The sequence below is a fragment of the Plecotus auritus genome (genome assembly GCF_963455305.1).
Source record: "Plecotus auritus genome assembly, chromosome: 4".
Lineage (NCBI taxonomy): Eukaryota > Metazoa > Chordata > Mammalia > Chiroptera > Vespertilionidae > Plecotus > Plecotus auritus.
This window is the reverse complement of record NC_137775.1, coordinates 183,908,011-183,934,315: the sequence shown is the minus strand read 5'-3', so window position 1 is coordinate 183,934,315 and position 26,305 is coordinate 183,908,011. Positions and strand designations below refer to the sequence as shown.

Here is a 26,305-nt window from a genome sequence, read left to right as displayed (position 1 = left end):
TCATCATGGCAGGATTAGGAGAAAATGCCATTAGAAAACGCTGAGTGCACATGTTAATAAGGTCAGCAGCAGCAGGCGGCCGGCGGCACCAGGCCTCAGCGCCCTCCGCATCTCCTCCCAACAGCAACGAGGCCTCAGGGAGCGTGGACCAGCCCAGGCCCAGGCCCGACCTCAGGAGCAAGTGTCTCCTTCTTCCTGGGCCTCCCCAGCCTGGGCACCACACAGAGACACTTCCAGCCGCCCCACATCCCGGGCCCAGCTGCTTAGGGTTAATCCCAAATCCTCCCCACACCAAGCACCCCAAAGTGGAAATGCATTCCCCCAGGTCTCCACGCCTCAGGGCCTGCTCTCTGCTTGGAAGTGAATGTGGCAGTCGATTGTACTCCACAAGATATTAATGTGCCAGTAAGCTGAACTCTCCCTGGTGACATGTGCCCAGTGACAGACATGGATGAGAAGTCTAGAGAGCTCTAGGAATGAGCTTGATGGAGGCTCCAGCTCAGAGGCTGCAGGGGATAAGGATGCCTGGAGTCGGGACCCAGCCTTCCACCCCCTCTGCCTGCCATGCCCCCGCGCGCGTGCCCTGCAGCCTGCAGATTGCCTTGGCCTAGGGTGAGTCCCCCTTCCCCTGAGCTCTTAGGGCCCTCGGTCACCTCCCAGGGCTCAGACTCAATTGTCCATCCCTGCACATGTCCCAGGGGAGTCCACATGGGTGTGAAGTGTGCCCAGTGAACTCTCAGGTCACCCTCACTACTCCGCACACGCAGGCAGACCGCAAAGAAGGCAGCACTGAACACACATGCATGTAGAATGCAACTGCTCTCTCCTCCGTCAGCCTTCATTCATCCTCCCAACCAGGCTCACAAAGGAAGCACCCACTGTGCGCCAAGCACTGCCCTGCGCTCTGGGGAGGCGCAGTGAATAAGACAGACAAGCCCCCCAGGAGGTGAGGGAGGAAGATACTCACAGCTCAGTGGACCGGGACAGGATGGCAGACAGGGTGAGCAGGATGCATCCAAAGGGGCCCACTTCGAACTGGGAAGAGGAAAAAGGAATGAGCACCCATTAGGTCTGCACCTTCCTCCTCTCACTTCCGGGGCCACAGCCCGACCCTGAGCCAGCTGCCTCCAGCCGGCCCAGGGGTTGCTGGGTGGCCCCAAGGCAGACCTCTCAAGATTGAGGACTATGGGAGCAGACACAGTGTCCACCAAGGACCACACCCTTGACCTCCAGGTCCTGGAGGCTCAGGACACAGCAGCAGCAGGAGCAGCCTCTGTTGCCAATGCCAGTGTCTTATACTCATGGTCACAGTTCACGCTCACAGAGCTGTTCCGTGAGGACTGCTATTCCTGCCCTCTGACCTGTGAGGACACTGGGGCTCAGAAACTGTGCAAGTGGCAGGCCATGCGCCGGCGAGCAGCCGGTGGGCTTGCGGGGGCTTCGTCTGGTTTCAAACCGCTCATTCCACAGAGCTGCGCCGTGGAGAGCAGCAGAGAGCGGGCTGGGCAGAGTCAGGTCCAGAGGGCAGGGAGGCGGGCTGGGCAAGAGCAAGGGCAGATCCGGTCTTTTAAAGCTTTTGTATTTTCTTCCTCATGGATTATTTGGATTAACTGTTATTTTTTAGATATTGCATTACAATGTTATCTATGCTGATTACTGAGGTTTGGGGTGCTCCCTCGAATTTGGCACCCAAGGGGAGCACCTTACTCGTCTCCCCTAGTCCTGGCCTGGTTTGGAGCCACGGCTTGGAGCTGGGCTGCCTGGTAGAAATCCCAGCTCTGCCACTCCTAGCCATGTGACCACAGGGGCATTTCCTAACTGCTCTGTCCCCAGCCTTCTCCTCTGTGAGCAAGGATACAAATCATAGGACCTACACTCACCAGGTCATTGTGAAGACTGGGTGAGATGATCCTTGCAAAGCACCTGGACCAGGCCTAGCACCTGTGTTAGCTGTGGTGGGATGCTGGCTCCACACGGCACCCAGTGAGCCCCGTGGGCACCGTCCACTGGGCCGGACCATGCCACTTGGGTTCCCTACAGAAATGCCATCCCCTCGCTGCAAATCAGGGTGAAGACCTTACTCATCCCACTTTGGTGACGATACCACTTCTGTGAACTGTTGTCGAAGTTGCTGCTGATTAAAATATCCAGGTCTTTACATGTGATCAGTTTGTTTTTGGACTTATAACCAGAAAAAAAGAAAAAAAAAAAGCTTGTTTTCCTGGAACAATAAAAATTATAGAATTTATCATATTTCCATTTTGCCTTGGCACCAAGAAGCTCAGAGCCAAATACGGTGCTCAAGTGTGGTAACTATTTTAGCTCAAGCTTTTGATAAAATGATCTCTTCTTTGTCTCAAAATATAGTTTTTACTTCCGTCCACTAATTCAATTAGTCATTCAAAAACAAGTACCACGTGAAATAGCCAAGAAGCTGCTCCCTGCTAAGGTTACACTGTGCACAGGTGGGCAGAGATCCACGCTCCTGAGAAGTAACTTGGGGAAGAAGGACAATACGCCCCGGAAGGGTGGGGAAGGGGCTCTGCTCTGATGGGAATACGGCTTCCTCTGGAGACACACAGGAAGGGCCTTCAATACAGACGTCGAGTTTGGGGAAGGAGGGAGTGTCAAGAAAGGCTTTCTGGAGAAAATGGTGTCTGAACAGAAACCCCAGGGATGAGGCGGAATCAGAAGAGGAGGGAGTGCTGTTCCACGCAAGAGGAGAGGCACGCGCAAAGGCCTGGAGGCAGGAGAGGGCAGGTTACCACAGTTACTGGTAGAACACAGAAAAGCCCTGAGGACGTCACTCCTCAGTAAGCCATTTTCCATCTGTGTTTGCAAGTAGAGGTGGAAGAAATGCATCAAGAGCAATCTTAAACCCACCTCATGTTAATCCTGGGATACCAGGCCAGTCACCGCACTTCTGCTGTCCTCCTGTCCCCATTTGCAAAATGAGGACCACGCACACCTCCTCCGCACATTTCCACGGACGCCGTGACCACCGCACAGAGCAGGGCTGAGTCCTTGCCGCGGGGACAGGCCTGGCGGACTTGGGCCCCCTGCGCCCTTGTCACAGCTCAACCACAGACCTGCGTGCTGCCTTAGGGAGCGACAAAGCTCTCCCAGCCTCAGTTTCCCCTTCTGAAATGCCTGCCCGCTTCTGCCTTGGACTTGCACATCGCCTTGACAGGCCTGCAGAGACTGTCTCCTCTCAGGACCGTGATGAAGGGGACACAGAAACCACTGGGGGCCCACACGCTCACAGGAAGAGCTATTATTCCACTCGGGCCCACCCTGTCCGGTCCCTGGAACACCCTGAGGGACCTTGCAGGGCCCTGGCCGTGGCCTCCACGTGCACTGTTAGACCAGACCACAGCCTGGAGGGAATGCCCCCACCTGGGCTCTTGCCGGAACATGATCGAATGGCACCAATATCCCATCTTGGTTTTTTGTTTTTTGTTTTTTGGGGGTTTTTTGTGTGTGTGTTTGTTTTTAAAAACATTGATTCAAATTATCTCATCAAATTCAAGCTGCCAAGACACGGGAGACCGCAGGGCCAGGCGCCTACCCTGAAAGGCCGGAAACCATCGCTGGGGCCAGGAACACGTCTGTCCCGCTGGGGAAGCGCCATTCCCATGCTGCTCGGGCCACAGAGACCCAAGCCCACCAGGAGCCCCACTCGGAGGCAGGGCGGAGGCATCCCCAGCTCGCGGGGACCGGCCAGACACCCCGTCCAGGGGGTGAGCGGTAATGAAAGCTCAGCAAGGAGGCTATTTATTTGGGCAGAGACGGCTCGGTGTTGGTTTCCAGGCCTGGCACGAGGAAGCCCTCTCAGGCACAGACCATGAAAAATGAATTTGGTGAGGGTTGTGCTGAGGCAGCTCAGCGGCTTCCAGCAAAAACATAAGTTAAACTGCAGGGGAAACACGGCCTTCCAGAGAGGAGGGCCAGCTATTGACTGCATGCACCCAGGGACCAGGGCGGGCACGGGGGGGGGGGGAGGGGAGCCTGCCCAGAGGCTGGCAGAGGAAGGCGCCCCTCCCAGGCACAGGCCCTATACTCGGAACCTCCTTCACAGCCATCTTGCTGGGGCTTCCTGGACACCTGGGGGTACAAGCCCCGCCCACACTCAAGGATGTAGACCTTGATGCTGAGGGTCACCGGGGGCCATCAGTGGGCAGTGAGGGGGCCTCAGATGCTTGGGTCATGTGATCAGTACCCCAGGGCCCCTCCCACTCACTGGCAAAGGGTACTTCGCTTCTGGAGGTGTCTGCTTCCCCTCAGACAGAGAGAAAGCTCTCAAAGACAAGGTCGAGTGGCTGCTTCCCTCCACTCGGACCCCGCTCCGTCCCCCGCGGCAGCCCCCACAGTGCAGCAGGCTGAACCTGGCAGCCACGGCCAGCCCTCCAGGAAGCATGGCGGGGCCTGGGTCCCTGCTCCCCAAGCCCACTCTCCTGCAGCCACGGTACCCAGGGCCAGCAGCAGCTCCTCCCTACCCTCTACCCACCACCCGCAGCGCCGCCCAGGGTGGTGTGAGGGGGACCACGCCAGTTCCCCAACATCTCGACTACAAACCAAGTAGAAGGCTTAACAACAAACACACAACCCCACAAACTAAACCACCGCGCATACCTGATGGATGCTTTGCTGGAGAAAAGCCACCAGCTCCTCATAGCAGGTCAGATCGTGGAGTATGAGCTGAGGAGACACAAACACAGAGTGAACCGCCCGAGCCAGGAGCCTGAGGAGCACCTGGGGGTGGGGCGGGGCGGGCGGGGACTGTGGGGCAGATGTCCTATCCAAATCGCCAACCAAGCCAGTTCTAAGCCCGGCAGGCAGTGTCCTGAGTGGGGTGGAAAGCAGCAGATATGAGTTTCTTTTGCTTTCTCAGGCAGGTCAGGAAAAGTCGCTTTTTAGAGAAAACAGCCAACAAAGTGAGACCCTTCCTTAGGCGCCCAGGGCCACAGGTGCCCGACCCAGGTCACATGAAACCACTCGGTAAAGCGAGGCCCCCATGGTGGCGGCCTCCTGCGGGGGAGCTTTGGGCTTGGTACGGCCTCGATGTCACAGGCTGCCCATCAGCCTTGGTTGGGGCCATGAAGCCAGTTCTGGCAAGAGCCCCCCCTCCAAAGCCCCCACCTGCCCCCCCAGCCCCAGCCCCAGCCCCAGGGGGAGGTTCTGCTGGCGGGGCCACAGGGAGGGCGGGCCCTCCCCAGCTGAGGAAGGATTTACTTATATGAAAGGAGACCGTGCCCAAACCAAGCCAAGGGTTGCGTGATAATTTTCCAGAAAGCCGTACTGTTTCTAAGACTCCATCTGCTTTGTATTTCCCTGTTGGAATGAACTGCTGTGTTCCCGAAGCCCTAAAAAGGAAATGGAGACGCATGAGTCCAGTGCGTGGAAAAAGACATGACCTTGGGCCAGAGCGAGTCCACATGTGCCATTCAATGAGGGCGGGTGGGAAGGTGGCTCCGGGGAGAGAAGGAGCCAAGGCGTTCTCGCTTTTCCCCACGAGGCTGGGTCCAGAGAGCGCCACTAACAGAGGAAAGGAGGGAAAGGGATGGAAAAAAGACAGCAGGAGAGCTTGGCATGGCCAAACCCAAGTCCTGGCGGGAGGAAGTCGGCCTGTGACCCACAGCCGACAGACACAGTTCCACACTAAGGGATGCTGGCTTGCCCTTCGTGCCCAGGGACGTCAGGAATCCCAGCCTCGGAGGCTCTCACTGACCCACCAGCGTGTTTTCACAGCATCCTGGGTGCGCCGCCCAGTGAGGCAGGGCCCAGAGCTAGGCTGGGGGCTGGGGCCCACTGTGCCATTAGCCAGCTGTGTAGCCTTGGGCCAGCCACTGCCCCTCTCTGGGCTTCTCTCTCCTAGTCTGTAAACCAGGAAGAAATTGAATTTTTGCCCCCTCTGCTCTCAGGGCTGCCAGGAGATCCTGAGGACCAGGGTTAGTACGTTAACTGGAACATGGGTACCAAGGATGAGCACTCTGTAGGATCAGTAAGAATAATGGTAATAGCCGAAACCGGTTTGGCTCAGTGGATAGAGCGTCGGCCTGCGGACTGAAGGGTCCCAGGTTCGATTTCGGTCAAGGGCATGTACCTTGGTTGCGGGCACATCCCCAGTGGGAAGTGTGCAGGAGGCAGCTGATCGATGTTTCTCTCTCATCGATGTTTCTAGCTCTCTATCCCTCTCCCTTCCTCTCTGTAAAGAATCAATAAAATATATTAAAAAAAAAGAATAATGGTAATACCTACACTGACATGGCACTTAGTAAGTGCCAGACATTGTCCTGAGCATTCCACATTCATTGGTTGTTATTTATCATTTATTTATATGGATTTGTGATTTACACTGACAGATTATCATTTATTATACATCATTTGATTTATATTGACTCATTTAATTCCCTCATAATCACCAGTTATGTAATCATCATCACCCCCATTTTCCAGATGAGTCAACAGATGAGGCACAGAGAGGTTGAGTCAGTTGCCCAAGGTCAAACAGCCAATAAGTGACAGAGCTGGGAAAAGGCACCCCTTCACTAAAGCCTGCCGCAGGGCTGGGGGCAAGTGATGCTTCCATCCGGCCGAAAGCCAGGCATCCGTGTGGATTACGAGGTGGCACCTCCACCCAGGGCAGGAGGGAGGAAGCAGGAAGACCCTGTTGGCTCCGCCATCGACCACTCACCTGAGTCCCCTCCTTGGAGGGACCCAAGTGACAGAACAAACAGAGCGTGCTTTGGGGACTGGGGAGAGGATACAAATCGGGGGTGGTGGTGACTAGGTCAATTGAAGAGTTGTTTTCCAAGGCCTCTGGGTCAGAAAATTATAGAGGGGAGCAGGTGCGGGTCAGAGGTTTTCTCAGGCAGGCAGCACCCCCAGAGCTCCCGGGCATGGGGGGCAGGCAGGCAGGCAGGCAGATCTGGCCTGTTCTGAGATGAGATGGAGTCCCCCTCCCCCCGCTCGCCAGGGCAGGGCTGCCCAGCACATCCGCTGGCTCTCTGGGCTGGTCCCAGCATGGGGCACAGGCAGGGGTCTGGGAGGGCACACAGCCAGCTTGACCACAGCTGAGCTAGCCCAAGTTTAAGCGGTAGCAGCACGGCCCCGGGAAGCACTTACAGTGTGACCACGGCTCTCTCGTGGCCCCCAGCCCGCCACAAAATGTCCGCGATGGCCAGGGCCAGGCAGTGGGTCCTGTGCGCATTGGAAGGTTGCAGCTGCCTGAGGAGGAAAAGGAGTGTGTTTATGTCGATGGAATGGAAACCAGGGGCAGCGCAGCCCCGGGGCAGATGGCCCCTCCTTTCCTCTGCCACCCAGAGGGGCGCCCTGCAGGGCCTGGAGGGACCTCTTCCGATGAGGACCACATGAAGCATCTGGAGGGAGGGGCCCTGGGCGGGGCTGGAGGAGGAGCAAAGGGCCTGGAGACTTGCTGGCCGCGGGGTGTGTGTAAAAGGGGGGGTGAGTTCTGGCAGCCCAAGAGGCTGAGCCAGACGTGCCCCAGCCCTGCTGCCACCCGAGGAAGGAAAGCCATCCTGGGCACAGGCAAGGTACTGCCCTGCCCAGCCATGCTCGGCAGCACCTGGGCCCCAGAGGCAATAGGAAAGGAGACCACAGGTGCGGCGGCGGGGGGGGGGGGGGGGGTGGCGCAGGGGGCAGGGGAGCAGCCTGACTTGCTGGTGACTGGAAGTCCTGGGGGAAGGGGATATGGGAGAGGAGGAATTCGAGATGAAGAGCACAGGGCGGGGATCGGGGCTGAGGGAGGTGGTGTATGGAACACATCTAAAGCCCGGAAGAGTGGCCGGGGCTGAGTGGCGGGTTCCGAGCCACCTGAGGGGTCCTTGGCACCTTGGGTGGCTAAGACTGCCCGGAGAGGACGAGGAACGGCAGAGGCAGTGGCCAGGATGGGACCCTGGGGAACTCTAGCGCAGGGGGAGGGGTGCCATCCCACAAGAAGGATGGGCAGTCAGTGTGCCAAAAACTGCAGAAAATCTCTTATGAAAATAAACAGCAACGAAGAGGCCGCTGGGGGGTGAGTGAGGGAGGGAGGAGGGCGAAGCCAAGCACGGCGCCTCCTCCGTGCCCTGCCCGCGCTCTGGCGCTGCGTTCCCTCATCGCTCCAGCACCTGTGAAGGAGGCAGGACTGTCACCTCCTGGTCAAAGGGGAAGCCTGGGACACCGAGACTAAACGCCCCACCTACGTCACACAGCAAAGATGGGAGCTCCTACCACAGCACCCAGGGACCCAGGGACGGGGAGAGCGTGGGAAATGGCCGTCGTCCGGGGCAGGTGGCTTTGAGAACCAGCCTTCCTTTGCCTCGAGCCTGTCTGTCCAGCACCGGCTCCTGGCGACAGACCCTCCGGCCTCCGTGTGTCTACACAACAGTCCTCATTCTTTCCTGGACTTGCACTTGGTCTGTCCACCCAGCCCGGAGCTTCCGCCAGCCTCCTCCTCATGGGAGACCCAGCCTCCCAGGAAGCACGTGTGGCTGCAGCAAGGGCGGGCCCGGCTCCGGTGGTCGGGCCTGGGTTCCACTCTGGTTCCCAGGCCCCGGGAAGCCCCTTGCCCTTGCTGACTGTCACCTCCTCACCTGTACACGGGCACTGGGCCCGATGCCCTAAGCATCCCATCCTGCCCCGGGGCAGATGGTGTCCCCACCTGTGTGTGTACAGCTGAAAATCAAGAGGAAGGAGGTGATGTGTTCAGTCACCCAGACAACTGTCACCAGATGACGTGGTGTCTGCCTTCACGGCCAGGCCTCAGGGACCAGGATGGTTCCGCACTGCCTTGCTCAGCAGACACACACTTATCAACTCCTACCATGCATCTCGCACCTGGCCGGGCTCTTAAACGAGAAGTCTCTTTAAGAGTCTACGTCCCCCCGAAACCGGTTTGGCTCAGTGGATAGAGCGTCGGCCTGCGGACTGAAAGGTCCCAGGTTCGATTCCGGTCAAGGGCATGTACCTTGGTTGTGGGCACATCCCCAGTGGGAGGTGTGCAGGAGGCAACCGATCGATGTTTCTCTCTCATTGATGTTTCTAACTCTCTATCCCTCTCCCTTCCTCTCTGTAAAAATCAATAAAAATACATCTTAAAAAAAAAAAAAAAGAGTCTACGTCCCCCCAAAGTGCAGGATGAAGACCCTTGTCTGGGCTGGGGTGGGAGTGGGAAAGAATTCATTCTGCGTTGGCCTAAACTACCCGAGTCTTTCAGAGGTGTTTCTACCCGACTGATCTTGGAACAGCCTGACCTGTCCATCTCACAGGCCCACTAGACGGAGTTTGTAGAGAATGCAGAGGCAAGCTGAGTGCAGGCTGCTTAGTCCATCTGCTCCCTCTCACAGCCCAAGCTGCCGGAGTGGGTGGGAGGAAGGCTGGCCCGGGGCCACTGGACCTGGGGTCCGAGCCAGGCTCTGCTCTGTGTCTGGAGGGGTCTCAGACAAGTGTCCTTCCATCTCTGGGCCTCAAATTCCCCGACTTCAGAAGGAAAGTGAAGGTGAGAGGCCCTGCCAGGCCTGCAGGGCACTGAGGGCTCGCCACCCTGCCCACCAGCTGAGCGCTGGCACAGCCCTCCTCGAGTGGAAAAACACGGCGTCCCGTTGCCCGCACTATCCTCCAGGATGGAAGAGAGGTCAGCTGCCGGCCTGATGGATGAGTCTTAATGAGGTCCGACATCCTGCAGCAGAACACGGGCCTGCCAAGAAACCTTTATTCCAGCATGCCTTCCCGGGAGGGCACATCACATCCACCGCGCGGCTTTCACAGAAACATTCCCCAGCCGCCGGTCCGTCAGTGGGAAGGAGAGAGAGCAAGGAGGGGTCTCCACCCCAGGCCTGCAGACCCGGCACAGGAGCCCCTGGCACAGGCCGCCAGCCCGGAGCCCCCCACCACCCCGGGTCCACAGGAGCTGAGCCCCCGAGCCCGCCAGCTGCAGGCGCTGCGAGGTAGCCGTGCCAGGGTTCCTGAAGAGAAGGCGTGTGCCCGCCTTTTTTTGTTTGTTTGTTTGTTTTAAGCTGGGTCATTTCTGACATCCTGGAATTTCAGTCAGAAGGCAGTGCTAAAGCCTCACACCCAACCCAGCACACAGCCCGTGCGAGATCAACGACCCCATCCATCAGTGTTAAAATTGGAGAAATAAATCAACTTCGAGAGGAGCTGGGGCCTGAGAGAGGTCCCTGCAGAGATGCCAGGTGAGGCGGGTCCCCAGGTACTTGCTGTGTTAGTCTCTGTATTCTTCTCTATTGACCTTTCCCAAATTAGGAAAGCGGGGTGGTTCTGTCGAGAAGCACCTCATAAAACACAGCGCCACCCATTGGTCACCGAGAGGCCATCGGGGTGTCCAGCACGCAGGAGCCTCAGACCCAGGATGCTCAGGCCTCCCCTGCTCTCTGGCTCTCCTGTCGCCAAGTCTCCTCTGGGGCACAGCCGTGTGAGCGACAGACAGGGTGCCACGTGCCAGGCTTGGCTCTGCCACGGATGCCAGGTGTGACCCTGGGCAGCATCTTGGCCTCTGGGCCTGTTTCCCCATATGCACCTTGGCAAGCGACACCCATGGTCCTACCCACTCGCGCAGCCCTTGGGGGTTTACAAAGGCCTCAGTTTGCAGTCAGCCTTAGGCAGGACAGCTTCACAGATGGAGACAGTGAGGCCCTGCTCCCCCACAATTTCAGGTCCCTAGGCCCCAGTCTCACACTCTCTTTAGCACCCCCCAGCCTGGGGACAGGCAGGGAGCACAGAGCCAGACACAGCCCACCCCACCCCACCCCACCCCACCCCCACCCCCCAGCCTCAGCACCTACAGGCCGCACTGAGGCCAGCTTGGCAAAGGCAGCTTCCCGTGGCCTCTGACCTGCAGGGCCTCGCCTCAGCACAGCATCAGCTCAGATCCTGCTGGCTCACCCCTCCCTCCTCCGTCACCAGCGCCTCGTTCCCTTGGCCTTTGCTTGACCCAAGTCGTAGCCTGAACCCAGGAGGCTCTCCATCTAATCAGCGCTTAAACAGACAGACACCTGTCAATATAAACGGGCCTAGGTCCGTGCCAGGGCTGACCGCAGGCAGTGCGGGTAGAACCTCACTTTCTGCAGCTGCACCGTTTTCTTCCACCCACAGCCCCAACCTGGATGGCTGCCTGCCTCCGGGGCCCTGGCTCCTGTCTCCGGTGTGCAGAGCAGAGCTCAACCACAGGGTTGTGCCTGGATCCGGGGCTCTCCCATCCCCTGAGTGGGCATGCAGGGTGGGCGATAAGGAACCAAGCCTGCCTAGGGCCCCGGGCAGACACAGCATTCCTGGCACCAACTTAAAAGCCTTGCCCTGACTACTGATCCACAACTTTCTCAGAAGCCCGAGTCCAAGTTCAAAAGCAGCTCCAAAGGGATATGGGGCTGAGCGGAGTTGTAAGACATCTCCCACGAGGGCCAAGGCCAAGGCTTGACCCCAGCCGGCGGCCAGGCCCCGAGGCCCCTCTGGCAGCCTGGCCCTGACCCATCCGCCAGCCCCAGTCTCATCCTGCCCCTCCAAACTCTGCCCTGGCCGCCCCAGGCCACTCTCAGCATTCCGGCTCTGCTGTCCCCGCCCTCAGCCCCTGCACACATGGTTCTCCTTACTGGAATACCATTCCCCTTTCCTCCCTGTTAGTCTGGGTAACTGTCCATTTGTCCATGCCTTCATTCAACAAAAGTCCCGAGGGCCTCTCTGGTGGACCAAGCCCTGGGCTGGATGCCTGTGAGTCTGACAGCCCAGGAAGGCCCGGGTCCTCTTGCAGCCAGTGGCTGAGGTGGGGGCTGTGGGTGGACAGTGACAGGTAGCACCGTGGATGAACAAGGCACTGATGGGGGGCAGAGGCTCGGATGCAGGCCAGGTTTGTTTTGAATGGGGAGGTCTGGGAAGGCCTCCCTGAAGCCATGGCCTCTGGGCAATGAGCAGCCAGCCCCCAGGGCCTGGAGGGCCGGAAGGAGTCTGAGGCATCTGCTGGAAAGGGGAAGCTGAGGGAGGAGCAGGCATGGGGAGGAGGTGTGAGAAGAGCAATCAGTCCTGTTCATCCCCCACTCTCGCTGAGATGAAATGTCACTCCCCCAGCAGCTGCCAACCCTCCTCACGTCCAGTGAACCCCTGGCACCCTGCACGTCCCCTGTAGCCTCCTGTCTATTTGTCTGGCTCTTGCTTCAATTAGAGGCGCCATGAGGGCAAGGCCACGGCTGTCTCGTTGAGCCCCGTCTTCCCGCCAAGCACCTGCTAAGTCCTTCCTGCACGCTTCCTTCCAGTGCAAGGAAAGGAGTGAGGCAGGTGGGGACGGGGTGCTCAGAGGGAGCCCCTGCACCATGCGGGCAGCCAGGGGCCCTCGCTGAGCACATCCCACCGGCCAGTCAGGAGCGCTCCTGAACATCGCGCACTGTGCTGGCCTTGGGGAGAGTCAACGGCAGGCTCCCTGCCCACCACAGACACTCAAGCTGCCCGCCCTCGCCTGGGCTGACTCCCAGAGCAGGCCATGGAGGGTCCGACACACGGAGGCGGCGAGGGACGGACCTGGGAGAAAGGGGTGGCGGGGGCGGGGTGTCTAGAGAACAAGGACCAGTGAGTTGTCGCTGTGCTGATTAGGGTGATGCTGTGCTCATGGTCAGCACCTCTGACTTGAATAAAGTCACTTTGTAAAGCAACTGGACAAATTCCACTACTAGACAAGCCACAAAATGCCAAGCCTGAGAAGCTGCCTTCACTGGACCCTGCCTACGGCAAAGGCACCGAAGCAGCGAAGAGTTTCATCTGCACGGAGCTTGGCTGACCGTCTGGGGAACCGCCATCGCCAGGAATCTGAACCCGAATAAATGGGAATGGCTGTGTTGTCGTCATAGCACTCAACCTTAAAAACGAAAAAAGGCGATGACATGGCTAGTTTAAAAGATGAGTGCATTCCATTCCAGTTCAGGAACTCGCAAAACCGAACTGTGACTTTAGAGTCCGTTTAACCGGACTCTGGGGACGGGAATGGAGGTGTCCCGTCTCCTGGCAGGAGACTCTCGGGGTGCTGGATGATGCAGTCGCCGTGTGTGGTTTGGCGACAGTTCGTTAAGCAGAACGCGTAGGAGCCGGGCAGTTTGTGTGCTTTTCTGCATGTGAGTCCTATTTCAACTAAAACAACAAGCTAGTAGCTGGCCCGCAGGGAGGAAAGGGAAGCAGGCGGCCCCTCCGAGGCCGTGGGGCGCGGCCTGGCCAGCACCGTCCCATCCTCTGTCTCTGCACCACCCACGGGGCAGGAGTCCGGCTCTCTGGCCATCCATCAACCGGCAGAGCATTTCTGGAGCACCGAGCCTCCTTATCTTGTGCCTGCACAGGAATGTTCCAGAAAAGGCTGCTGAGTGAGTGGGAGTGAGCCTGACCTGCTGTGTGCAAACGATCTGTGAGCTGGAAAATAGGTGGCAGGAGGGCGTGGAAGCGAGTTCCCTGGGGCTGGGACGTTGGCAGAGGTGAGGTAACATGGGAGGGAGGCGAGCCCTGGGCTTGGGCAGGGTCAGCAGGTTGGCGTGTGATGGCAGTTGGACAGTTGCACGCGGCTTTGGAGGGGGGTGGCCCCAGTTCCGACGCCATCCCACAGCCGATGACCACGTGGACAGCACTTAGCAACCTCCCTGCCTCTAGACCAGCCGTGGGCAAACTACGGCCCGTGGGCCGGATCCAGCTGTTCTATCCGGTTCTCTTGCTCTCCCCTTCGCTCCTTTACTTTGAATTTATATTAGTTCACACAAACACTCCATCCATGCTTTTGTTCCGGCCCTCCGGTCCAGTTTAAGAACCCATTGTGGCCCTCGAGTCAAAAAGTTTGCCCACCCCTGCGTCTAGACAAATGCACACAACTCATTTCCCGGTCGCACAGGCCGCGTTCACCAGCCCCCATTCCCCTCGCCAGCTCAAGGACACGTCGGGCCCTGCCTGTGTTCCTGGACACGGGGGAGCCTCCGGGGAAGGCTGCCGCAGGAATGGGCGCCCACTTACCGAGCGCAGTCCGCGCCGCTGGCTCCTTCAAACAGGAGTTTCTGCAGGACACAGCCTTGGACAGCCGCCAGGACCCCGCAGGGACCACCCTGCAATGGAAGGCACGCATTAGTGCCAGCAGGACGTGGCCCAGGGCAGAGCCGTCACTGGAGGGAGGAGTGCGTCGGCAATGTCTGATGGGAGGAAAGTGACTGCACAACCAGCCGGGACGTCACCATAGGTTTCCCGTCACCCAGGGGAACGTTTCGTGTCCACGGGCTGCGGGTGCCAAATACCTCCCCGGCCTTCGAGGCCCACCCTGGAGGCCACCTCCTCCAGGAAGCCTTCCCACCACCCTCACTGAAGAGCGTCCCTTTGCAGCCTCCGCTTACATGCGCTCACGTCTGCCCACCGAAGCCTGCAGCACCCAATAGGTGTGGCTTGTCCCCTCCCACATCAGCCCGAGAAGGCGCCCCGAAGAGCTCATCCCTAGAGACATCAACAAGTCAAGGACTGACAGGACAGCAGGCTGTGGGAGCCCTTGACTTGGGGGTGCTGAGCTTGGCCACACTGGGGACAGAAGCTGGCTGTCTTGGGGTTCTTCCCCAGGCAGTGTGGGGCAGGGGGAGGCTCCCGGGGCTTGAGAAATGGAACCCAGTTAAACTGCGGGATTGACAGGACCTTTGGGCCCTTCAAGTGCACGTCCTGGGAGACAGGTGTAAGCCAAGTTCAAATCCTGCCACAATGCACCTATGTTGCTGTCTTATCACACCACCCCTCACACCTCTGCTTCTCACTTTCTGCGGCCGCTGGACTTTCACATGGCCTCCCCCTCCCCACCCACCCCCGCTTTGTTCCTGCTCCACCTGCCTCGAGTCTCCCTTACCCTGAAAAACCAGTTCTCTACACGCAGCCTAAGGACGCTCTCTGGTGCCCGCCAGATGCAGGGACCCCTCACTCTCAGAGGGGATTCCGGCGCCGCAGTGCTCACAGGATGGGTGGCGCCCCAGCTCCTGCTCGGCAGCCACAGGTGAAGTTCCTGCCAGTGACAACCGGCAAATGAGGGGCTGGCCGGCACTGGACGGCCCAGGTAACGTTCGTAGGATTTAACCAACTGGGGTGCATGCCACCCCTACCCATAAGGGGCCCGCAGTAAGGTCCTGGGGAAACGTGAGAGCAACCTGCCTTGTTCTGCACGATGCCATACTTTAACGAGGCTGCGTCACTAAAGGAGAAACTCTGAAGTTTCCACTCTTCATTGAAACAGCAAAAGCTGGAACCAAACAGCAGGGTCTTTATGTCCTGTCAGAGAAGAGAGCGTTTTATGGGCTATTTTGAAAGTAAACAGTGCTCTGCCCGGGGGTTCCCACAGGAGCTGCTGTTGGATTCGGCAGGGCCGTCCATTCTCAGGAAGGCCGTCTATTTCTTTTTATTTTGCAAACCCATTCTTCTCACACTGGAAGAAATAATACCAACCCTGAGGGTCTTACTTCTGGAACATCTGTAATCCAAACCAGTGTGTGCTGACCCAGGCCAAAACCTTTTTAGGTTCCTTAGAGGAAACATGAGACACAAAATGTTAGTTCCACAAGGGAATTGGAAGTTCTTGACTGCACATCATAATCACCTACGAAGCTCTTAACAGTCCTGGTGCCCAGGCCGCGTGCCAGGCCCACCACATCAGAAACCCTGGGCGTCAGGCTGGTGTCGGTAATTGTAAACCTCCCAGGCGATTCCAGTGTGCAGCCAAGGCTGAGAACTGGGGCTGTGGGACAGGCTTAGCACACCCACAGGCCAAATCCGGCCCCCACTTGTTTTATAAATAAAGTTTTATTGAAACACAACAATCAATGCCCGTTTGTTTACATATTGTCTATGTCTGCTTTTATATGGCATTAGCAGAGTTGAGCGATTGCAACCGAGAGCCAAAAATATACTATCTAGCCCTTCAGAGAAAAAGTCTGCCAATCCTGCTCTAGTCTAACCCTTTCCATGTGTGAGAATCTCCTCTACAACACACCCAAGAGTGGTCCCCCAAGATCTTGGCTGGAACACCCCAACCACCCAGTGAAGGAGGTCCCGCTGCCTCTCAAGGCTCTGTCTTCTCTAAACTTCTGACTGACACTGAGCTCACGGTTCATCTCCCATCAGCCCAAGCCCCACCCTCCAGAGCCCCAGAAAGTGCCAACCCCTCCCCACTGCCTGGCCCTTGGACAGGAAGGCGGAGCCTCTCCCTGGATGCCCACTCCTCATGCTGGCTACTTCCTCTCTCTCCACCACGATTTTACATCCAGGCACCTCTGAAGATGCCAGCATGTGGATTCCGATGCCACCTCCGCAGACCCCCTCCCTGGGTGAGATCTTTCCCACAAGCTCAGATAATTTCTCTCCAACATGGCTTTTTTCTTTCCATGAAGTACAAGGAAAATCTCTGTGACAGAGCATTTGTCCCCATGTCATCAAAGGAGGGCTGGCTGCACAGGAGGGGGGGGGGCGGGGCAGGGTCATCTGTCAGGGCGGGTTCCTTGCACCAACTACCACCATCCATGTACTGGAACGGAGTTTCCCGAGAGCCTAGAACCCAGAGAGAACCCGGAGAGTTCTAGCTGAGGCCTGTGTCTGTTCTCTTAATCACAGGACAGCTCCCAGCTAGGCCATGAGGTCCCAGGTCCCAGGGCCGGAGCCAGAAGCCCTGGGCCCTCCTTTTCTGTGGGGCCTCAGGTTTTCCAGCTGCTCTTGAGATGCTACTGCTGAGTGGTCTCTACAGCCTCTAAGGACCCTTCCCAAGTTGGGGTCCCCCCTGCAGGGAACCACGGCCCAGTGGCTACAGTCAGCCGGAGTACTTCCTCCCAGGTCGGGGCCACTAGCACGCCTCTGACCTTTGGTGGTTTCTAAAAAAGGAAGGAAAAGGGAAGGGAGGGGAGGGAAAAGCTCTGGAAGAATCTTTGACTCTGGATCTGTGTGCTGAGTAAATACTGGTGAGTAGGAAGAGAAGGAGGTCGGCTGTGCCCCAGGAGTTTTACATCTTCCTCCTGGATCCTGGCTGCAAAGCCAGCGACGGACAGCAGGAGCAGAATTCACCCCACGGCCAAGGGGAGGGGTGAGGCCACCTGGCAGCCGAGATGGTACGGAGTGCTGGGCACTCTGCTGAGGAGGCTGTAAGGCCAGGAACCTGCCCCCCAGGTCCCAGTGTCCTTCCAGGAGACCAGGGTGCGAGCCCAGCGGGTGCTGAAGAATTGCTGACTCCTCCCTGTCCTTCCTCACTGGTACCAGCCTGGCCCCAGAGACGAGTGCAGGCGCAGGGCCAGTCTAATGAGGGCGACTACCCCATGGCCACCCCAGCGCTGGGGCCACTGCAGATGCCACGAGGCAGCTCAGGGACGGAAGAGCAGGGCCGTGGAGCGTTTGATGGGAGGAGGTTGAGACCTTTTGGTTCGGGGAGAGTTGGGAGCTGCCAGGACTAGGCCCCCGTTTTCCTGACTCTCATTTAGGTTTTCGTCTACATCCCACCCCAATTCCCGGTTTAACAACGACTGAGAGGCTATACTGAGATGATGGAGCCAGAACGATCAAAATCACCTCATTCACACCAATTCAAATCAAACCGTCTTCGATTCACACCACCCCCTTCACACCCATTCAGATCAAGATGTATCAACTCGCACTTTTAAGTCGGCGCCTACCTTTGCCACTGGGAGGTCGATTGGCTTTGACGCTACATGCAGCCTGAGCGCAGATGGGACTGGGGAGAGAACGACTTCGTCCCGAAACGACGCATCCTCCACGTCCTCTGAAAGAGAAGGCGGCCCGTGAGCTCCTGCTCATAACTCACGGAGAACAGAGCGTGAAGTCGCTTACCACTGAGGGTGTGATGAGTTCTGAGTGAACGGCGGTCCTCCACCCACCGCCCCTCCCCTGGGAGAAAGAGGCAGAGCCAGTCAGCCCCCGCTCCGTGCCCAAACCCCACGCCGGCCCCTGCCACAGGCTGCTGGCGGTGGATCGTGGCTACGGTCCCCTGGAAAGCTCTGCTGGTGGGCACAGGGGGAAAGAAATGCCTGGGGCCCAGAAAAGCCCGCTCAGACACATTTCCCAGGAAAGGTGGGCATGATGCACAGGCGTGTCCCCTGGAGACAAACACGAAGAGGGCAGAATTAGCACAGGAAATGCACGTTCCTGATAAAATAATAACAGATCACCACTGTTGAGGTTTCGTTTATTAACCACTCATGTTGTACCACCTAAGCCTCATAGCAGCCCCCTGAGGGGGTAATTATCATACCCCCTCCCCATTTGCAGATGAGGAGACTGAGGCCTCGAGAAGGTTAAGTCACACAGATGGGAACTGGCAGAGAAGGATAAACACCCAGGTCGACTGCTCATTGGCCTGCCTTCCTGCCAGTCAGATGTCCCTGGACCGCCAGCCAGCAGGGACCCTAGGCCACATCTTGGATAGAGTCTCTTACAGCTGCGGCGGCTGAGGCCAGGACAGGTCCCGCATGAGCCTTGGCGCACCAGCCTGCACCTTCCCAGGACCGAGGCTCCCTCTCTCCATCGCCACGGCCGCAGCACTTCCCAGACCTCAGATGAAGGCCCAAGTGAAAACCACCCAAGGCAATTCTTCTGGCAAAGCCGGCCGTCTCTAGAGAGCCTCTGGGCCTCCTGTTTTTCTTCTGTTTCTTCAAGATTGAAGGTTCGTGTAAAAGCTTACCGCACCGTACAGATATCGACATTTTTCCCCACAGTTCTGTGCCTCTAGGACTATAGACACGTCACTGTCCCTGCCCCACGTCTTCTGGAGATGGTATCCAGAGGCCAACAGCCCAGGACACACGTCTCATATCTTATTCTATAGCCTCCCTTTCTGCCCTGGTGGAGGGCCAGGCACAGCATGAGGCCAATGCCTGGGGGCTCGGTACACCAAGACGGAGACAGAGTCCACCTTCAGTCTGAAAAGAATGCTTTAAATGAGAACCTTTCATAGTTGGGGTTTCTGAAAAGCCACCGTGACCATGGCCTTACAAAAACACTCTGAAATAAAGACCAGATGTTCACCCAGCAACATGCAAGGGGCTTACAAACATGGCATTGGGCAGCGAAAGTAAGAGAGCAGATGAGGTTTATATCCATCACACAAGACAACACTACACATTTTTCAAGGACATGCACAAGAAAAAGATATCAGCTAAATATACGAGAATGGTGGCTGATGGAGGAGAGGGTCATGGGAGTTTGGGGGTGGGGCCAAAGGAAAATAAGGAAGGAAAGGCAAGAGGGAGGGAGAGAGGAGGAAAAGGAGGAGGGGGTGGAGGAGGAGGGCAGGGAGGGATGAAGGGAAAGAGGAGGGCAGGCTTTGCAAAGATCGATAGTGAGAATTTTTGCTGGAGGAATAGGGATAACTCTACTATAGAGCCCAGAGGCCCAAAACAGAGGAAGAGAGTGATGCCCCCAGGTCCTGAGGGCTCCTAGCCACACCGTGGGCCAAACTGTTTCCTGGGGGGGGGGGGGGCAGAAGGGGCAATATTTAAGCCTACTTGGAGGCTTCTGTCTAGTCTGGGTTGTCCGGGAGGGAGCCGGGTGCACCGGGCTCTTCTTGGGCCCATGGACTGTCTGGGGATGGAGGCTGGGGCCCAGGGGAGGCAGAGCGGGTGGCGGCCCCAGGAGGAGGCAGCCCGCCTTGGCTTCTGCCAGGAGGACCTTGGCCCCTGTTCAGGACCACATAGCAGGCCGCCGGCCTGATGTGGCGGGACCGCCATGCAAGGGAAAAACAACGCGCCACCGAGTGACATGTTGGCCAAGCAGACAAAACCGGCTGCAAATGCCAGCGGTTTGAGAATTCTATTTTTAAGGCCCTGGCATAGTTATATGGTTAACGAGAAGCAAGAGGTTTGGTTTCCTATCCCATTCACTTGCCCCTTGGAGGAACCATATGTAGAGTGTAATATATAACAGCGGCCCCATCCGGCTTTTCCCAGGTGCCCGTGGTATTTCCTGGAAGTGCCCAACACCTCCAGCTCGAGTCTCAGGCTTCGGTCGATAGCGGATTCCAGCCCCAACCCTCCACCAGGGGCCCTTCCCCACACACCACACTGCGCCCGCGTCCCCAGATGTCTGCTACCTTGCCCCGCCCTTTCTCTCACTGTTACAGGAGAATGTCATTGTCTTTATATATACAAATTTTATTGATTTCAGAGAGGAAAGAAGAGGGAGAGATAAAAACACCAATGATGAGAAGAATCATCGATCGGCTGCCTCCTGCACGTCCCCTACTGGGGACCAAGCCCACAACCCAGACCGTGACCTCCTGGTTCATGGGTCAATGCTCACCCACTGAGGACACCAGCCAGGCTATTTTTCTCTTTGCTCCTGAAGCATTGTATTCACCTTGTGCCAGGGATTATGAGGGACAAGAAGGGGTAATGCCTGAAACATCATCCCTGCCTTGAGGGAGAGCCCCGCCTAGAGGGGCAGACCGAGCCCCAAACAGGTAATACAAGGTGATTAAGTGCTAGAATGGAGAAGAGAGCAAGGGTCTTGAGAGCAGAGGGAAGAGGCAGATAATTCTTCCTTTAGCAGGGTCTCCCCATGTAGAACAGGGGGCCCATCACCTCTTCTCTGGACTGTTCCAGAGCCCTCACCAGTCTCCCAATGCCCAGGCTCTTACTCCTAGAATCCACCCCCCCCCCCACAAACACACAAGCAGAGACGGCCCCCCACAAGCAGAGACGGCCCCCCACAAGCAGAGATGGCCCCCCATAAGCAGAGACGGCCCCCCACAGCCTGGCGCGCTGCTGGCCAGCACAGCCTCTCCCTTGCTGGCTGACCGTCCGTCACCCTCGAGCACAGCGCTCAACACAGGCCTTGCCTGGCCATGGCCTTTCTTCCCGGCCTCCTCGCCCCGCACCCCACCGCTTCCCCTCGGGGCAGGTCACCTCAAGCCAACCTCTCTCACACCCAGGCCGTGCCCAGGAGGCTTTTTTCACACCTCAACTTGGCAAGACTTTGCCATCCTTCACAGCCCAGTCTAGATCCCACCTCACTATGGAAACTTCCAGAACCCGCCACAGAACCTGCAGCGGTGCAGAAGTTGGGCGTGTGCTTCCTGCCCTGCTGTGGAGGCCACTCTCTTCCTTGGCGCCACCAGCCCTGCCCGGCAAGGAGGAAGGCACTCCTATTCCCCTCCACCTCCTGCAGCGCCCCGGGCCCGGCACGGAGCTGCCAGCAGAGGTTTGCTGAACGGAACCAGGGAGAGTGAACTGCTGGGCAGAGTGTGCTGTTCCTCTAACCAGTCATGACTCCCGTGTCCGCCCCATGCCCAAACCCAGGGGTGGGCAAACTTTCTGACTCGAGGGCCACAATGCGTTCTTAAACTGGACCGGAGGGCCGGAACAAAAGCATGGATGGAGTGTTTGTGTGAACTAATATAAATTCAAAGTAAAGGAGCGGAGGGGAGAGCAAGAGAACCCTCCACTCTTTCGGCTCCGCGGGCCGGATAGAACAGCTGAACGGGCCGGATCCGGCCCACGGGCCGTAGTTTGCCCATGGCTGCCCAAACCTCTCCCTCTCTCTGGGTGACGGGGTCCCATGGGCTCTTCTATCTCCTCCTTTTCTAAGTCCCCAGCCGAGCCACTGGCCCGGAGGGGCTGCCTCCCTCTGGAAAACACGCCTGTGCTTCAAAGAGCTGGCTTCTGAGAAAGTCGCTGAAAGCCTTCCTTCCACGAGAAGCCCGAGGGACCTGAAGGGGCTCTCAGTGGAAAACCTTCCACCGAGGCTCCTTAGAAAGGCTGCCGACGCCAGCGCTTCCTGGCTCCGAGCTCATGTCTGCACAGCCAGGCACCGAGAGGGCCTTCCCGCTGCCTGCCTGCCCCTCCTGGTGATTCAAACCCTGAGGCACCTCTGGAGCGAGCGAAGCAGGATACACACCCCACTCAGAGGCCTGCCCTGCCTTTCAACTGCTTCAAAGCAAAGCCTCAGACGGCACGTCTCGCAGTCACTTCTAAGGGCCCTGCTTTCTGCTTCGGTTCAAAAGGGAGCCTTAAAAGGGGAGGCAAGTGTGGGCACAGCTCTTATGTGCCAAAATGGCCCACAGGTAGATCGCTGCTTCCAGAAGAAGAGCAAATGTAAAAGGCACTCAAGCCCCATCCTCGCTGTCTGGTGGGGGCGGGCAGCTGGTCATTCTCCATCTACCGCTGCCTTTGGCAAGCCCTGCAGACACACGTCGGCGGGAGGTGGGGTGGGAGGGGGTAGAGAATTACAGAAAGAGGGGAACACTGCTTCAAGACTAACACGTGCATGTGGAGTTAGGGGTCTACATACGTGAAATGCACCCAGCTGAGTGTGCCCTATGCACCTCCCTGTCCGTATGTCACCTCAATCACACGTTGATAAGTATTGCAGAGGAATGGACTTCCCAGGCACAGCCGGGCTAACATGTTGACTGGGACGATCTTCTGGAGGCCTCTGGAGGTTCTGAATGGCCCTAAGAACCCCCAAATGCAGAGAAGGCTCCTCAGGCCCCCGGGTGGACCCAGAAATGCAGACTTCTTGGATTTCTCCGGGAGGGAAAGACGGGCGGTGCAAGAAGACGGCAACCAAACAGGAGCATGCTCTGCCCCCCGGCCAGCCCTCCTTCCTGAGGTCGGGGGAGAAAGGAGCCCCCACCCCGCCAGGAGAGGGCCCCACCACGCGCCACCTCCCAGGCAGAGCACGAGAAGACTCCTGGGCCCTGGCGGGCAAAGCATGGAGGCCAGAGTCACACCTACCGAGCTGCAGGGCCCCCGGCTCATCGTCGACCTTGCAGGGCACTGGCAACTGGTGTTTCCTGGAAGAAAAGAAAACGTCAATGGAACAGGGAGGACAGCAGAGAGATGCCAACAGCAGAGAACGGGAGGGGCACTGGAGGGGGTTCAGGAGACGGTTCTCCCACCCTGGCCCTCGCTCTGTGTGTGCCCTGCACTGGCCACTCCCCCTCTCTGAGCGACAGGTTCCATATTGGCTGGGACCAGATCGTCTCCAAGGTGCCTTTCAGGCTGTGAACATTGTTACACACACATCACAATGTAGCTTGACACTCGCCAAGGACCGAATGCAAGTTAATTTGCTGACATCACCATGATCCTGCTGGGAAACACACACACACACACACACACACACAAGTTCTTGTAATCATTACACAAATTGTTTTCATCTCAGCTCCATTTTGTTTTCTTTCTCCAGCTTTCCGGTAAAGCTTTCAGCAGCCATTTAAAATGCACTAAAGAGCCCGGCCAGTGTTGCTCAGTGGTTGAGCGTCCACACATAAACCAGAAAATCATGGTTCAATTCCCAATCTGGGCACATGCCTGGGTTGCGGGCTCAATCCCCAATAGGGGGCATGCAAGAGGCAGCCAATCGGCGATTCTCTCTCATCACTGATGTTTCTATCTCTCTCCCCCTCTCCCTTGCTCTCTCTGAAATCAAATTAAACATATATATAATATGTTTTTTAAAAAGTACCAGAGAACCTGTGCTGTGCTTCTGATGGGTAAACTCAGGTGTATGCACGAGGAACTTTCTTAAAACAATCTACCTGTATTTAACTCTCTTTAGGTTTGTCTTTCCCTCCAGCAGGCATCCATCTGAAGTAAAGCAAAATCATTTTCTAAAAAGAATGTATTAAAAATAACAAGATGACATAACTCTCTGAAAACTCATTTACTATGTTAAAACTGACAGCTCTTTTGATGGTGACATTGAAATATATTTTCCTCCAACATCCCTGCAGGGTCAGATATGACTGAAGTAACAATTGCAATCTTGCCGTGGTAGGTTCTATTGAATTGGCTTCCTCCTGAAGATGTATGAAGGGGCGTGATGGGAGATCGCCCAGGACGTGCAGTTCCGAACCCGAGCACTCGCTGCTTATTCTCCGGGTTTTCTACGCTGGTGCTGGAACACGGAGCTCTTCGCCCTCCCCCCAAGGTGGCTCTCCCCCTCTCCTGGCCTCCCCCACTCATCAAGCCATTTTCCTCCAATCAAAACCGCCTGTCTATGCCTCTGGCTACCAGGATTCTGCAATCCGTCCTCATGGGGAATGGTGGGTGACAGAAGGAGCTGGAAAGAGGTGCGAAGGCATGGACGGGCGGTAGAGGGTGTGAAAGGTGGAGGGTCAGCACAGAGGCTGTGTCAGACCCACCCTCCCCGGTCCCCACACTCACATCAGAACCCTCCACCCCACCAGCTCCGCCACTGAAGGCTGAGGACCCGAGTCCACTTCTGTCTAAACCCTCTGGAGACTAGGACGAGGTGCCCGTCCCTTGCTGCACGTCAGCGTCGCTGTCTGGAAGCGATGCCTGCGACGCAGGTGCCTGATGGGCGCTAGGACCCCCTGGGACCACTGTGAGCAGAGGACAGCAGGGGCTGCCCGGGCATCTCTGGAACATCCCAGGGGGGTAACACCTCTCGGGTACCCATCTCTGTTCTCTGCCTCATCTCTCACCCAGACCACTGCAATAGCGTCCTGACTGGCTTCAGGACTCCCCAGTGAGGCCCCCCCACCCCATGCCAACCCCCCAAATCTTCATGTGGGTGTCAACGGCATCTTTCTAAAACAGAAAGTCGGGCCATACTGCTGTCAGGCTGACCCTCTTCAAAGGTTCCCCATCGTCATCATCATCAATAAGCATATTCATAAAACTGACAGCGATGTAACAGCAAATATTTGCCTGAGTCCTTTGGCCGTCCCGGGCACTGTGCTGAGTGTCCTGCAAGTACCAGAAGCCCTCTGCTTCTCAGAAGAGCCCTGTGAATTGTTACTGCACTGAGCCTCAGGGCAGTCCAGTAATTTTCCCAGGTTGCACAGCAAGTAGGTGGCAGCAGAGGGATTTGAACCCAGGCAATGACTCCACAGACCCACACATACTGCTTCCTTATAACGTAATGTCCAGGCCCTTAGGGTGCCCTGTGGGCCTTCTATGACCTGGCCACCCACCGCCCGAGCTCATCCCGCTCTGCACCCTCACGCCACCTGCATTCCCTCCATGCCTAACTCCTCAGCCGTGCCTCTATACCTGTTTACAAGCTAGAATGCCCTTTGTCAAACCTACACTAACCCTCCACAGCCCGACTGGCTGTCACCCCTTCTCAGCTCCAAAGCATGCACTCACCCAGCAAACATGTGGCACTTATCTGGCAGGCCTGTCTCCTGCCCAGGGAGACCCAGCCTTGTAAAATGAACAGACATAAATTGCAATATGAGGTGGTGTGGTAGGTTGAACAATGGCCCCCGATGAAATCCACACCCTAGAGCCTGTGAATGGTACCTTATATGGTCTAAAGCAGCAGTCAGCAACCGGTGGTCCATGGTGACCGCTGGTCTAAAGGACTTTGTAAATGGGATTAAGGATTTTGAGATGGAGGAGGGTACTCTTGATACCCAGGTGAGACCTTGTAAGAGGGAAACAGAAGATATGACAGAGAAGAGAGCTGATGCGACAATGAAAACAGAGGTTGGAATGTACTAGGGCAGTGGTCGGCAAACTGCGGCTCGTGAGCCACAGGCGGCTCTTTGGCCCCTTGAGTGTGGCTCTTCCACAAAATACCACGTGCGGGCGTGCACATACAGTGCGATTGAAACTTCGTGGCCCATGCACAGAAGTCGGTTTTCAGCTCTCAAAAGAAATTCCAATCGTTGTACTGCTGATGTTTGGCTCTGTTGACTAATGAGTTTGCTGACCACTGGGCTAGGAAATTGGAAGGAGGAGCCACAAGTCAAGGAATGTGGTGGCCACTAGAGGCTAAAAAAGGCAGGAAGCAGAGTTTCCCCTAGAACCCCCAGAAAGAACTAGCCCTGCCAACACCTTGACGTAGCCCAGGGGACCTGGTCTCGGACTTCAGTCTCCAGACCAGTGAGATAACAGAGGCAATACACGGGGTAAGAGAAGTAACCAAGGTGGAACAAAGGACTGTGGGATTCTCCCGGCTGCCTGTGACCCTGTGCCCAGCATCGAGGCAGTGCTCCTAGATGGCTGCTGAGGATCAAGGGACCCTCACAGGGGCCGGGTGACTCACATAAGGTCACACAACGTACATGATCAGAGCCACGGCTCAAACCCAGGCTGCTGGCTCTGTCTGGTCCTTCCCTGCCCAGAACCCTCCATGGCTCCCTCTGGACCATAGGACAGAGTCCAAACTCCCAAGTGGCCCCCCTGGCTCCTGAGGGCAAAGCCACGAGGCACGAGGGTGGCCACGAGTCGTGGTGAGAGGGTGGGGTGCCGTTCCCCCCAGTAGGGTTCAGCGGGGCCGCTCCCGGTCATGGGACTTCCACCGGGCGCGCCATCCGTCAGCGGCGAGAGCCCGGCTC

The 26,305-nt window shown here is 57.2% G+C and overlaps 1 protein-coding gene across 1 annotated transcript in view; it reads right to left on the bottom strand.

The window, feature by feature from the left end:
* MINDY4 (MINDY lysine 48 deubiquitinase 4) overlaps positions 1–26,305 on the bottom strand; it is a 94,849-nt gene that overhangs the window by 31,425 nt on the left and 37,119 nt on the right. The window contains exons 6-13 of the mRNA XM_080664577.1: positions 22,728–22,786; positions 17,652–17,758; positions 15,154–15,270; positions 13,990–14,078; positions 7,126–7,227; positions 5,300–5,363; positions 4,633–4,698; positions 968–1,035 (exon numbers count right to left, since the gene is read on the bottom strand). Coding sequence (XP_080520703.1) covers positions 968–1,035; positions 4,633–4,698; positions 5,300–5,363; positions 7,126–7,227; positions 13,990–14,078; positions 15,154–15,270; positions 17,652–17,758; positions 22,728–22,786 — 672 coding nt within the window. The remainder of the gene's footprint in view (positions 1–967; positions 1,036–4,632; positions 4,699–5,299; positions 5,364–7,125; positions 7,228–13,989; positions 14,079–15,153; positions 15,271–17,651; positions 17,759–22,727; positions 22,787–26,305) is intronic.